The following is a 14,150-nucleotide window of genomic DNA, read 5'->3' as shown; positions in this document are numbered from 1 at the left end:
GCTGCAACATTTCCTCCAGGAAAAAGTGGCTCTTGCAGGTAGGTGATGGGGTGTGGGCGTAGGACCAGTTGCAGAAACAAAAGAAGTGAATGCTTCTTTCCTTTTTTTTAATAAAGTTCTTCCCCAAAGCGTGACTAGCCCATTTTTTCCTCATTGCCAGCACTATTAGAGCCAGCTGTTTTGTTTTTTTTTTTTGCCTCCCAGGTTGGACAGGGGTGTGGACAAGAGGAAACAACCTTTTTTTTTTTTTTTTTTTTTTTTTTAATGATGGATTTTCATGGGAAGACCTTGGGCTGCTGCGAGAGCTTGGGCTGGCTCTACCCTAGTTTATCCAGGAGGGATGAGCAGGGCTCGGTGCAAACTCCATCTCCTTCACATCTCCTGGCCAAGCCTCTGCTGCTTGCAGGCACTCAGCAGCTGTTAATTCCACCTGGCAAACGTGTTCAGGCTCTGCCACCTCCCACCACCAGCACCTCGGGCTGGAAGGACCCTTGGATGGAGACTGGGCAGCCTTTAATATCGGTGGGGAGATGGTGCCACCTGAATTGCCCACCGACAGAGCAGAGGAGAGAATACAGCAAGAGAGATGCTGCTGCAAGGTGGGATGGAGCTGGGGGGTCTTCAGCTATCAGGACTTGTTCCTGGGTCTCCAGTAGGCAGCAAAGCTGCTGTATGCCTTTGGGCCATCAGCCTGGCTCCTGGAAATAAAGGGCACATACAAAAGGTCCGACTACATGGTGGTTTATAAGCCTATCACGCCCCGGGTTGGAACTAATGGGGTTTAGTCAACACCCAGCAGAGCTGCTGCAGTCTGACATGTCCGCATGGCCCTGAGCCTCCGCAGCAACCCTGGGAGGTTCAGCAGCTTAAAATTAGCACCACAAAGCCTGCTTGGCTAATGCCCATGGGCACGCCCAGGTTTTATTAGCCTCTGCAGCCACTGGTACACCACCAGCTCGAGGCGTTTCAGCCTTGACTGTGAATTCAGGAATTTGTAAATACCCGACGGCATCCCTTTTGCCCGCAGCTTCCTCATGCTGCCGATGCCCAGCTGCCTGCACAGAGCACCCTGAGTAAGGGGTGATCACCCTGGGCTTGGGGACACGTGGCTGTCAAAGCAAACCCCAAATCCTCGCTAACAAGGAGCCCCTGCACCGAGGATCACCTCACCGTGCAGCACTTCCAGAGCGAGCACCACACCCAAGCGCTTGCACCCTCTTACGTTGTTTTCAAACACTGCTGAAATCTATTATGTTGTTTCCTTTAGGAGCTTTTTTCTCCCCCTTTTTTTGACTGTCATAAATCAACGCTGCTAATCCAGCCTGCGTATATTGCTAGGACTAGGAGGGGTACGCTGCCGTTAACAAGAAACCCAGACATTGTTCGTGCATCTCCGTTTTCCAACCACACCTACTGTGGGTGATAGATCTGGGGCACATCTAACAAAGGGCCAGGGATCCTTTTGGAGGCTCAGCCAAGGCTGGAGGAGCTCAGAGCTGGCCCTGGAGCTGCCAGGCTTGCTGTGAACTGCACATCAGCTTCAGTGCAGTGCCTCGGTGTGGGCCATTTCTCAGTGGCCAGGCCACCCTGACACAAAAGCCTACATTGCATTTTTGGTGCATGGCCCAGCCTTGCTCCCACCAGGCTATGGTGTATGAATAAACCTGTCTCTCACCTCTGCTGTTGCCACAGAAATAAAAATCCTCTTCTGAGAAAGACTTGACTGGAGCAGAGCGCAGGCTAAGCAGCAAACAGGAAAAGTGCCTTTGAGTCTTTGCTTTCCTGCTTCCTGCAGCCCAGCACCGACCACAGGCAGCTCTTGGTGGCACAGAGGGACAAGTGGCACAGTCCAGGCTGCTTGGGGTCCTCCCTCTTCCCTGGAATTTAGGGCTGGTGTCACTTGTGTTTGCAGTCAAGTCCCCAAGAGCTGCATCCTCTGGTGCTCCCCCAGCATGTGGGATGCGTGTGTCTGGGGCCAGGAACCCCAAAGGGAGAGGCACCATCACGAGACACCCTGTGCATCCCCCAATCTCCCCTTCTCCTGCTTGGATAAAGAAAGACAGAGACAGGCCCCAATGTTGTGTTTAGTTTAGTTTAGTTTATTTCCCCTGGATTTAGCCACAGCTCTGGCTAACCACCGCAGCAGCAAACCAACCCCAGCCTGCGAGGGGAGCAGCACAAACTGGGGCCGAGGGCGCAGCAAGCAGGAGCCAAGCCTGGGAGGCAACAGCATGGTGGGGACAGGGGCCAACACCTGATTTAAGTCCTTGAAACGCAGAGGGGTGCAGAAAAGGACTGAGAAAATGCCAAGCAAATGCAGCAGGGAGGTAAGCAAAGCTGCCTGGGGAGGTGAGCCCCAGCCAAGCCCCCTGAGGTGCTTTCTGCAGAGCTCAGAAGCCTTGCTGGAAATTCAAAAGCAAGGATTGCTTCAGCCTGCTTTTTGGGAACTGCTTTCTAGCAGCTGTTGGGTCAAAATGAAAGCTGTCCCTGGGTCTGGGGTGCAGGCAGTTCCGAGACTTTAGTGCTTGTTGTGACTCAGGTGAGGGCTGCTCTGGTCCCATGCACAGGAGTTAATTTAAAGGTGAGTGAGCCATGGTTTACTAGCTCAGCAGCAGGTGCTGGCAAGGTAAATTTCTTGTGCTAAGCAGCATGTGCTTTCACAGCAACACCCTCAGACTGTGTCAGAAATACTCTGAGCAATTAGATGCTGCCATGCCATAAACATCTGCAGCTTCTGCACTGTCAGGATGGGAGGATGCAGACAGGGCACCCAGCATACAAAGCAGCATCGTGATCATCCAATATCACAGCACTGTAACATCCCTGAGACTTGCAGCTGCTTTTGAACATGCACCTGGAAACCACGACTTGTAACCTTGGGTTTTACCAGCAGCAGCAGCAGCAGCAGGGGCTGGCAGCTCACAGGATGGATGTGGAGCAGTTTCCAGGATGGGAAGAACAGCCACAACCAGTGCTCCAGTTTCTCCCAGGGCAGCACTGATGAGTCTTCAGCTCTTGGCAGGGACAGGGAGAGGGGTCCATCAACACACCTGCAACATTTCTCTAGCAGAGGCTAAAGAGAAGCAGCATCTTCTGGCTGAGGAATTAAAAAATGGGATGCAGTGGGCCTGAAAGGGTCCTGAGCAGTGCTAGGGAAGGACAGGGAACCTCAGCAGCAGAGTCAGTCCCAGCAGGAGATGCTGGCACAGGGATGAGGGGTCCCAGCAAGAGCTGTGCTAAACACAGAAGAGGCACTCCTGAAAACTCCACAATCATATTAACCTGTTAATTTATACAGCATCTCTGTACAAAAATAGAAAGGTTCTAATAAGATTAACAATATTAAATAAATATTTAATAGAAAAAGTCTTTGGCCTAGTTCATAGCTCATCCTTTGGGTTGATGTTCATTTCACTGGGTCCTAGATGCTCCTGGTCCAACATTGCGATCACTTCATCTGCCTGGATTCGCTCCTGCAAGAGGGCAAGGAAAGAAAACCACAATAGCAGAGCTTCAGTGCCCACCCTCAGCTCATTCAGCAGCTCAGCCTGCTGGCAGTAGCCACAGCAAACAGTTCATCCCAGGACCAGCAGTGCAGTCAGGAGGGCAGGACACAGCCTAGGACTTGTCCTGGGGATTTGCTGGACAGAATGAACCCCATCAATCTGCACCTTGATACCTAATTCCCAAAGGGATGGGGCAGAGCTGATGCACTGCGGGTCCCTTCTCACACTTCATTAACAGCCGCGGGCAGCCATCCCCTGTGTGTCTACCAAGATTTCCAGCTCCCTGGGCAGGGCTGATCTCCTACCACACATGCACCAAGCACAGAGGAGCTGCAGCTGGCACCAAAATGCACAGACAGCAAGGTGCGTGTCTAAAATAAGCTTCTCCCAAAATGTCATGGCCCACCAGCTAGCCCAACACGGGGTGCTCACAAGGCAAAGGCACAAGGGTTTGGTTTGGTCTTTTATCGTAGAAGGTGCTCCCGTTCATCGGGCTGTTGGCCACTAGGTGTCAGAAATGGCCAGCCCCAGCCCCGTGCACAATCCTTCTGCATCCTGCTCAGCATCCCGCGAGCCACAGCAGGGCCACGGGTGCCCAGGAGCTCAGGGCCAGCAGAGAAAACTGCTCTGGGATCTCCTAGCAGCTCCTCCCTCCTCACATCCTGGGGTGCCACTGATGGGAATGCTGCTGTGGGGAGTTTGATGGGGGGAAAATAGATGTGGTGGGACTGGAGACTAGGGATGCTCTGGGTTCCTTGGGGATGCTGGGTTCCCCCCGACTCCCTTCACATGGTGCTGGAGGGACTCACCAGCTCTCTGTAAAGTGGGTCCAGGGTAAACCAGAGAGCCACAGCACACCGCTGCCCTTTGGTAACTGCCTTCACCCCGTGGGGGTTCTCGCCGCCCGATGAGAAGCTGATCATTCGCCCGCACTTTGGCTTGATGGACGCCTGCAGGAAAATAGGCAAGGACAGGATGACAAAGGGCAGCATGGCTGCATGCACTGGCCGTGTCTGGGCTCCCTGTGGGTCTGGGACCAGCTGGGTGTCTCTGCATCGCCCCAGGACCCTGGGAGCTGCTCAGGAGGACATGAGGAGCTCTGGGCACAGCTCACGATGTGTCAACACTGCTCCGTTCTCTCCTCTGGGTCCACAGCAGGGATCCTGCAGGAGCTCAGGGACAGACAAGCTGACAAAACCAACCCTTGGGCACCGGTCTTGGGTAGACTCTATGTGCTCTCCAGCACCTTCCAGGCTCCAGAGCCCCAGCACAGTGCCTAGACCCGATGCCCAAGCACAGAGGGGGCACAAATGGGACTCTTGGGGACTTGGTGTCCACAGCTGTGACCTGCTCTGGAGCAAGGCCTGGGCCAGGCCAGGTTTTTGCAGTGTGTCCCACAGCACCAGGGCCACTGCTTCATGCAGGACGGGACTAGCCAAGGACAGAGGCACTGTGCATGCTCTGAGGCATCACCTCATGTTTGGCCACGAGATGGGGTGGGAGCTCAGCGGTCCTCCAGGCAGGGACTATTCTCAGCCTGCTCCAGCAGCTTCTCCCTGCTGGTTGTCTCAGCCCTCTGCCCGATGGAGGTGGTGCGAGCCCCTCATCTGCAGATTGCAGATGGAAGGGCACCGGCGCTGCCTCTGAAATTACCTCCCACCTTCAGCTCACAGCAGCTCGGCCAGGAAAGCACACCCACTCACCGTCACGGTTTTGGCATCCATCTCGGTGAAGATGAACTCACCGCCTTCAAAATCCGCATTCATGTAGAGGAGGGCACTGGGGGAAAAAGCAGGAGAGCCCTGTGGTGGTGGCTTCTCTGGGGCTATTTCTGAGAGGGGAGACAAGCCTCTCTGCTTGCTCTCCTATCAGGGGGCAATTCCCAAAATGGTGACATTTGGGTCACACCAGCTTTCACCCTTCTGTTTTGCACCCAAATACCTCACAGAGGTACAGTACTGTAGGCCACAGCTGGGCCCTAAAATACTGCAGAGCCTTTACAGTTAAACCCTGGCTCAAAGCTTAGCTGTGATGCCTGTTACCACCCGAAACGACCTGCTGGGATGTTCCAGCTTTGGGGTTCACAGCCTTGGAGCAGCGTGCCCAGCCACTGGGGCAACCCTGTCCTTCCTACCTGTAATCCCGAAAGGTGTAAGCAGGAGGCTCCTTCCAGCACTCATTGGCCTCAGGGTCCAGCAGGCAGTTGTCAGCGTGGATGGGGTGGCTCAGATCGTTCCTCCTCTCCTGCTGGCCTAGGCAGGACCATGAGGAAGAAGGGGGAAGGAGATGGGGTGGATGAGATGGCAGTGCCATGCTCTGTGGGCTCTGACATGGGATGGGGAGCTTGCGCAGCCCCACTGTAGATGTTCACAGGTGAGAAGAGGAAAGGAAATGCTGGGGAGGAAAAAGCCAGATCTGAGGGGTGAGATCTGCACAGCTTGGCTTGTTCATTACTGCTGGGGGGAGAGATGGAGAGCTGGGGGAATGGAAAGGAGAAGGAACAGTGAGAGGGGGAAAGAGAAGAGAGGAGAAAAGAGGGAGAGTTGGAGACACAAACAGCAGAAGACACCCCAGAAGTGAGCTATCTGGGACAGCAGTGCCCACCCTTTGCAGCTGAGGGGAGGGTGACTTTGCCCAGCCCTTGGCCACCAGCTCAAGCACCGGACAAAACAGACTAACTTCCCGACTTGTGTCCCCTCTCAAAACGCCGTCACCCCCCACAGGGGTCTCAAACTTTCCCACCCAGCCTGCTGCCACCCCCGAGCCTCACCGGAGAGAGCGGTGCGGCACACCAGGTGCGTGTAGGAGAAGTAGAGCGTCGAGTTCAGCATGAAGTAGGACTCGACGATCCTGCGGGCCTTCTCGCTGATGTCGTAGAAGAGCCGGGCACTCTTCAGCGGGACGCGGCCCTCGTAGCCGTACTGGGCAGGGACAAGGGGCGAGGGGGTCAGCACCATGCTGGCCGCGGAGGAGGGCATGGATTTGAGAGGGAGGGAGCTCTACCTTGAGGGCTTTGAGGACAGTGGCTCCTTCAAATCTCTCGTTCGGGGTGTGGGGGGAGGTTTTGCCCCGGTAACCATCTCCAGCCAACATTATCCCCTGCCAGGAAAGACAGGAACATGAGTGAGGGGTGAGCTGGTTCCCCAGGGGAGGAAGAGCTGCAATGGGATGTTCTTCCCCAGATGTTCTTCTCCAGACCCAGTCACTGATGGATTAGAAAGTTCCACCAACATTGTGGATGTACATCCGCATCCTCTGGTGCTGTGTACAACATGGGGCAAAGAGCTCTCTCTCTGTACCCTCTGTCTTGCAGCATGCTTGCTGCACCATGTAAGGTGGAGGAACAGCTTCTTTGCTGGAGCTACAGGTGCACTAAATGTCTGACCACTCACCACAGGCATCACAACATCATTTGCATTGCCTAGGAGCAAGGAACAAACCCAGAGCCTCCCCATGAGCAGATAAAATTCAGCTCTGACAAACAAAACTGCTGGGGAGGGCATCAAAGACTCAGCCTGTGGGGCAGTCACGTCCCTCCCAGGGGCATTGCTACTCACACTGGCCACCCTGTGAAGCTCTCGGCACTGCTCCTCTGAGATGACGTTGTCCAGCAGCACTCGCTGGGTGCCGTTCAGCTGCTGTGAGTTGTAGACAAACTTCACGTCGCTGTAGAGAAGCGGACCCCCTGATGGAAAGAGAGAGACAAAACAACCCTGCTGAACATGACCTGGCCTCGTGGACATCTTGTACCATGGCCAAGGGCCAGCTGCAGTCACCCGGGTGCACTTCCAGGGAAACGACTTCACAGCAGAAAGCAGAGTTTGGCTTCACATCAACAACAGAAGAAACAGAAGCAATGGAAACACTCAGAGGTGAAATCAATTTGCTGCTGGAGCATCAGAGTTTTCCACTTTCTCATTAGCTGCGCCTTGCAAACGCAGGGACAGGACACAATGACAGACAGACACCGGCTAACCTGGCTCTCCTGCCCAGCAGCCAGGGTAACCAGAGGCTCTGAGTTTCCATTGCATTGGCTTTGTGTGGCTCTCATTGGCTTGGCATGCAAAGTCACTCTCTGCAAGTGTCATCAGGGAGGATTTTTGTCTTTTACCTTTGTAGAAAAGCTGAGATGTGGGGGAGTTTGCAGCAAGCTTTGCTTGTGCTCAGTCCCACTGGTGGCTGCTCTTGCATGCTGCTGGTCTCCCAACTGAGCTTCATCATGTGCAGGGTAAATGGGCAAAAAGCAGAGGGGGGTTAGCTCCTTGCAACAAGCCTTGGATTTTCCTGATCAGAAAAATGCGGTGAGGCCACTAATTCACCACCTTCTGAAGCCTCTTCCTCTCATTTCCCCTAAGACAGCCGATGAAAGAATTGGCAATATCAATTAAATCCTAAACCAGGTGTTTCTCCAGGAGGAAGGTGAAGTCATGGGAAAAATTATCTGTAGTCACAGAGGACTGTAAAACAGAGGAAGCGGAGGCACTGAGCTCCTCTCATCATGTGGCACAATGAAGCTTCTCACAGGCCTGAGAGCAGAGCTCCACCACCAGCCCACGGCTTCATTTCTAAAGAGTTCCTTGGAAACGGAAGAGATGGGATGTCCCTCACGTCCACTTTGCTGCACGATAATAACATTTATTATAAATGCAGCTGGATCAGAAACAGAGTGCTGCAATCCAAACTTCTGGCACAGCCCAGCCCAGGGCTGAGTTCTCCAGCTGGGATGTTGCACGTAAAGATATAGATATAGGATATAGACATTGGCCACCAGGACCAAGCTATCAGAAGGAGGTTTGAAAATGTCCAGCAGGTTTACAAGCTCCTGCTAACTGTGCCACAGAGCAGCCTAGGGAAGACACCTGCTCTCTGCACCACTTCTGCCTCTTGTCCATCAGCTGACCCAAGCTCTGCTGTCTTGTATCAGGACATGGGCACTTTGGTAAATCACAGCAGCCAGTAAACCTCACTCAGTTCTGTCTACACACAAAGAGAGGGGTGCTGCTTTTTTTTGCAAGGTGTCTTTTTTTTTTTTTTTTCACACAATGATTTGTACTAAGGAACCATGGCTGGCTCAAACCTTCTCAAACTCTTTGTCTGTCTGCCCCATGGCACTACTCTGTGAGCTGCAGCATCATTTTTCTTTCTCAGTTGCTGGGCAGACTCAGGTACAGAAGACAAATAAAGCTTTTGAAATGGGAACCAGGTGTCTGGGCTCTCATATCATGGTTTATTTAGTCTCTCGTTTTCACAGTTCTATATCGAGTTTGCCTTGGTCAATGTCCTGTCACTTAAGTCTTCAGTTTTAAAAACAACACGATAATAGCAATATTTCATGGTAATATTTCCTAACCCTGACTGCTCTGAACCAGGTGAGACATGGGACCAGCACCAGGACTAGACAGAGCTCCTTTACTCTCCCACAACCACGTTCCTTTCTGCTCTGCCCTGATTCAGAGCATACGACGTGTTAACCCATTGAACAATTCTCGGCCAACATGTTCTCACTGTCCTTTGGACCCAGCAGGGATGGGTAGGGATTATTTCAAACCAATGCCCACACTCTGGGCTCTCTGGTGCATACATCATGGCCTGCTGGGTTTGCACAGTTCCCAAAGTTAAAATTGCAATGGGGCCAAGATTATTGTGGAAGAGAGTCCCAGGATCCAAGGCTGACAACAAAAGATGAGACACACATGAAAAACACCCCAAAGAAACTGGGGAATTCTTTGGACTTTTGGGAGTGAGGGGAAGGGGCGAAAGAGCTAAGTATAGAAGAGGAGCACAAAATTAAAATGCACCATTCTTTTTATCTTTCGACCTTTTCTCTTTTTCCAAATGAAAAGAGAGGGAAACAAAAAGAAACAAAGCAGCTGGACAGACAAAAATCCTTTTTTTTGAAGGGTTTCAGTTTTCTTTGTAAACTTGGAAACATTCTGCAGCTAAACCAGCAAGCATAAAAGTACAGCACCGAGAAAGACATACTCCGAAATTATTTGGTTACAAAGGCAAACAAACCAACTAATACAAATCAGACAGCTCTTGGCTTAAGAAGCTCTTCAAGATCTTCCTCTGGTATTTTCCTTCTTTATGTGTATGGCTAAAGAAGGGATAACAAGACTCTGAACAAGGTACTGAGCAGCTGGGGACAACTTGGACCACAAAAGCTGTGAAATTCCCACAAAAATATGACCATCCCTTGCATTACAAGGAGGTTTAATTGCCTGCTACTGTGAAGCTGGCCCACTAGAAACATAGAACACCTCTTGGCTTGAGATCTTGTTATTTTGCACTGAGGAGCATGCATCACTATTTGGCCACAATCTAATTCTTCTAAACTGTTACAGGGGAAATCTTGCCTGTTAGTAAATGTTATGGTATTTTCCGTGGCTGTTGAGAATGTGCTGAAATCAGTTGAAAATTCTACCAACAGACCTTAAAACCAAGTTATTTGGTGTTAGCCAAAACATGATACCACAAACCAGGCTGCAAACAAAAAACGTTTGTGAAGATGGTGTGATCCAGTACATTAGCAAAGCCAGAGTTCCCCAAATCTAAGCCTACAGCATCCATCCTACAGAAGCCTGGACAACAGGGAACATCTCTTAAAAGCATCTGGAGGAAAAATTACTGTATGTGGGTGCCACATCCCCATGGGGAGGTCCCAGCTTCCCAGCTCTGTATGTTAGGGCTCTGTGCTGAACAGCTCAGCAGGTAGCAAAGCAGGTCCAAGAGCAGAGCAGTGCTGCTGGGACCCACAGAGCTACCATCAAAGCTTGTCTCATAAAAAGTTTCAGCTCCCCTGGTAGGACTGGCCATCATTGCTCATCTGCCAGCCTTTGCAGTCTGTAGGCTCTAGCAATAGAAAAAAACTTCTGATTTTGTTGAAAAAAAAAAAAACCTTCATTAGACTTACCCTCCTTCAGCTCTCGGTCTGGTTTTGGTGTGGGTTTCTTTGTTAGGGACAGCCTGGGCCCTTCCTCTGGTTCATTGCTAATACTTGATGGGACACTGAGGAGCAAAAGAGGAACATCATGACTTTTCTCCAGTTCTGGGAGTTACGCTGTTATGCGTCTCTTGGAAACCAACACATGAAAAAAATGGGCAAACTGGTACTTACCTGTGCTCGTCCTGGCGGGCACCATACCTCTTCCAGTAGTTCTGTGGGAAAAGGGAGAGGTTGAGTTTTTTTAGTTTGATGGTCAGACTGAAGCCAGTCAGCTCTGCTTCACTCCTTTGCTCAGGCCCTCTGGTGGGCCACATCCCACACCACCTGGGACAATTGCTTGGGGTGACCAAATGGAAAATTCAACCCAAACCTGAACTGGCATTGTAGCATGAGTACAGTGGGAACTCAGCCTTCCCCATCCCACCCCATGGAGGAGGTCTCAGGACTGAAGGCTGAGACCCAGCAGGACACGAGGCAGGAGATGGACCTGGCTGCGCCTGCTCCTCCTTCACCAGCCCCCTCACCTTGCCAACACCATTTTCCCACACGGGACAAACCAGCCCAAGTCCCAGCTCCTGAGTCCCCTACATGGGACTGGCTTTACAGCAGGGAGAGTGGCAAGGAGACCCTACAGCTGTGAACTCCCAGACGCCCTCCCAGCAGCAGACCCAGGTATTACCGGCTCCGTGTAGGCAAATCCCAGCCCGGCCGAAGCCACCTGCAGGAGGTGAGACTCCAGCTTATGGCGCCGCAGCAGTGCTTTTGCTTCCTGAAAGGCAGAAAGAAGGGGAGATGTTGCACATGGAGCTTTCACCAGACACCTCTGCTTCAGCAGGGATTTGCTTTTCATGCAACACCGCAGACTTCTACGAGGTGGGGGGTGCTTAGGTCATGCCTCAGAGCAACCCCAGGAAGCATGAATCCCTCAAAATACATCCATGCAGTGGAAACCCTGGAGAACCTCTAAATATCTGGTGACATGGGGAGCCCTGGATGTGGAGGTGAGTGCAGGCTGTTGGAGCAAGGTCCTTGGCTGGGATGTATCTCAGTTTCCCTGTCTGCAGTGCAGGGCTGGGAGCCCTGTCCTGTCCTAAAGGAGCAGGGGGTGGGCTGCAGCATCACAGCCTGGGGTACTGGATGGGGACCATAAAGCACAGCTAGCTGGAAATCATCCACCAAAGGGTGTTTCTTTGAAATAAAAAAATATGTAAACAAAACACTGGGCTTTCTCCTAGAAAATTACTTTACAAAGCAAAAATCAGTGCTTTTTTTTTTTTTTTTTTTTTTTTTTTTCCCCACAGAAAATTTCACAACACTGGAAACACTGAAATTATTTTCTCAACTTCTTTTTTTTTTTTTTTTCCTGGATGTGCTGCTTCAGGGGAGATTACAATTGTTCTTGTTTTCTTCTTTACCATTTCACTTTTATTTTTTATAATTTCACCAAATTCCATAGGGAATGGAAAATCCAGCTCCTTCCCACCTCTGCCAGGGGAACGAGCCTCAGCAGAGCTATGATGGGACGCGGAGCTTCATCGTGAGAAAGGCAGCCCCAGGACTGCAAACAAAGATGCCCTGAACGGAGGAGAGGAAGCCTGGCCCGTCGGGTGACTGAACAAACACTGTTTGGTTGCTTGACCCCAGCCTCACCCTGTGATAGCAAAGCTGCTCCCTGCTGAACAGGCTAAACACAACCCCAAGCCAGCTGCCAGCGACTTGAGAGTAACGCTGACATCCCCAGCTTCCCCTGGGAAAATATTTCCCAGCCCGCTCTTAACAGAAGTTGCCCTCTGCTCTTCATCGCATTCCTCCTCCACACGTCCTCCAGAGCACCAAGACGAGAGGGGTTATGTCACTGAGGCACATGGCCATCACCCTCCCTGCCCTCGCTTGGGTTTTGCTAAGCTGAAATCCCCACTTAAAGAAGCTTCTCCCTCGGGCTCTGGACTTGAACCTTTACAAGCAGTGCTGCCAGCTAGCCCAGCACCTCCACGTTTGCATTCGCTGTGGGGAAGCTGCCAAGCTGCTGTTTCCAGCTGTCGCTTTTCCTAAAACCCTGTGCCACTGGCCCGTATGTGATGCTCACTCTCACCTTTCTGGGTTTGATGGTGCCTGGATCCATAGTACCTTCCAGGAGGCCCTCGTAGTAGCTTGCGTTCTCCAAGACGTCTTCATCATCTGGGTGGAAGAGGAGGTAGGACCTGGCGCACTCCAGGGCTTTCACGTAGTCACCAACTGGGAGGCAACACAACAGTTTTTCACAGAATCACAGAATTTTCTAGGTTGGAAGAGACCTCAAGGTCATTGAGTCCAACCTCTGACCTAACACTAACAGCCCTCCACTAAACCATATCCCTAAGCTCTACATCTAAGACCTCCTCTTTTAGGAGGTCTTTCTCATGTGCAGTACCTCTCAGGGCTCTGGGGGTTTTCGCCACCACATTAAACCTCTAATTTGGCAGAATACACAATTTTTAAAAAGCCTGCCCACCGTGCACGAAGCAATACTGCCTCCTCCAACCTTTTTCCCACTGCACTGATGAATGAAGAAGTGTTTGGTCTGAATAGCAATTCTGACCCTCATCAGGAAGGAGCTGTTACCACGTGCCTGAGATACCAGAGTTCTGCCTGGATTTTCTTTCTTTCAACATAATAAAATACCACCCAGGACCACACAACAGGAAGCTTTTCATAATGCTGCCAACTCCTGATATTTTGCCTGTAATTTTACTGTTAATCTTAAAATATTTGGTAACTGGAAAAATTGGCATCTGGGAATAAGCTTGGGCCAACTTGTATATGTTACATATCAACTTATAAAATGTATTCATTGGTTTTAGAAAACTAGAAATATATAGATCCCCAAAACTTTAATATCAAAAGCCAAATGAAAGGATCCCCACAAAGCATGATTCCTTTAAAGAATAATAATGTTTAAGCTTCCTTTTGAGCTTTTAAAACCTGACTGGTGATTTAGAATACTTTTACAAAAATACTTAACCATGCATTTCAGCCAACCTGAAAGGAAAAGGACTTTTGAACAGGCAGTTTCTTATGTCAGATATTCTGATTTCCCCATGAAACAATTCATAACTGAAAAAAAATTCAGCAAGAGCTGTAAGGAACAGAAGGACAGGCCTTACCTCTGTAATAGGCAAACTGTAAGTAGTCATAATGGAGGGGGAGGAAATTTTCGATGGGCGAGATGCGACCTGAACGTGTGGCGAGTTCCCGGACACAGTCGTGTTTGCAGGCCAGGACTTGCATGTAGTGATCTGCCAGGAAAAGAAGGAGAAGAATTGAGAAGGGTGGTGATGGTGCTGAGCCCAGGACAGAGATTATTTTTCCCCAGTTGAAGGACATGCAATTTATGGTCCAGCAGGTGATGGAGCACCTAGAGAAACAGCTCAGGCTCGTTCCTAAAGCTGATGGAGAGCTGCAGGCATATTTTTGGCCTCCTTTGAAATGCCATTCTCCTGTCAACTGCAGAGGGAGCCTGAGCATCTCTGTCGCATCCCAGGAACACTGGACCAGCCAGGGACCTGCTGGTGGCAGGCAGGTGCTCAGCCCCAAGAGCCCTGCGAGGCAAGGACAACCACAAAACAAGTTGTAGGTGTGAAGACAGCGTGACCACCTCCATACCATACCCTTCAGCTCATCTTTTATCCTTGCCTTTTTCCAGTAAGAAAGCTCCCAAG

General features: G+C 51.0%; 1 protein-coding gene across 1 annotated transcript in view; it reads right to left on the bottom strand.

Annotated features, from left to right (window-relative positions):
• Nucleotides 1–2,078: 2,078 nt before the first annotated feature.
• P3H2 (prolyl 3-hydroxylase 2) overlaps nt 2,079–14,150 on the bottom strand; it is a 65,142-nt gene continuing 53,070 nt past the window's right edge. The window contains exons 4-15 of the mRNA XM_032193272.1: nt 13,596–13,727; nt 12,545–12,687; nt 11,132–11,221; nt 10,624–10,664; nt 10,420–10,514; nt 7,064–7,191; nt 6,510–6,605; nt 6,277–6,427; nt 5,641–5,758; nt 5,210–5,285; nt 4,316–4,456; nt 2,079–3,473 (exon numbers count right to left, since the gene is read on the bottom strand). Coding sequence (XP_032049163.1) covers nt 3,381–3,473; nt 4,316–4,456; nt 5,210–5,285; nt 5,641–5,758; nt 6,277–6,427; nt 6,510–6,605; nt 7,064–7,191; nt 10,420–10,514; nt 10,624–10,664; nt 11,132–11,221; nt 12,545–12,687; nt 13,596–13,727 — 1,304 coding nt within the window. The 3' untranslated portion in view covers nt 2,079–3,380. The remainder of the gene's footprint in view (nt 3,474–4,315; nt 4,457–5,209; nt 5,286–5,640; nt 5,759–6,276; nt 6,428–6,509; nt 6,606–7,063; nt 7,192–10,419; nt 10,515–10,623; nt 10,665–11,131; nt 11,222–12,544; nt 12,688–13,595; nt 13,728–14,150) is intronic.

The sequence above is a fragment of the Aythya fuligula genome, chromosome 9, assembly GCF_009819795.1.
Source record: "Aythya fuligula isolate bAytFul2 chromosome 9, bAytFul2.pri, whole genome shotgun sequence".
Lineage (NCBI taxonomy): Eukaryota > Metazoa > Chordata > Aves > Anseriformes > Anatidae > Aythya > Aythya fuligula.
The sequence above is the reverse complement of the archived record's forward strand: the minus strand, read 5'-3'. Positions and strand labels throughout refer to the sequence as shown.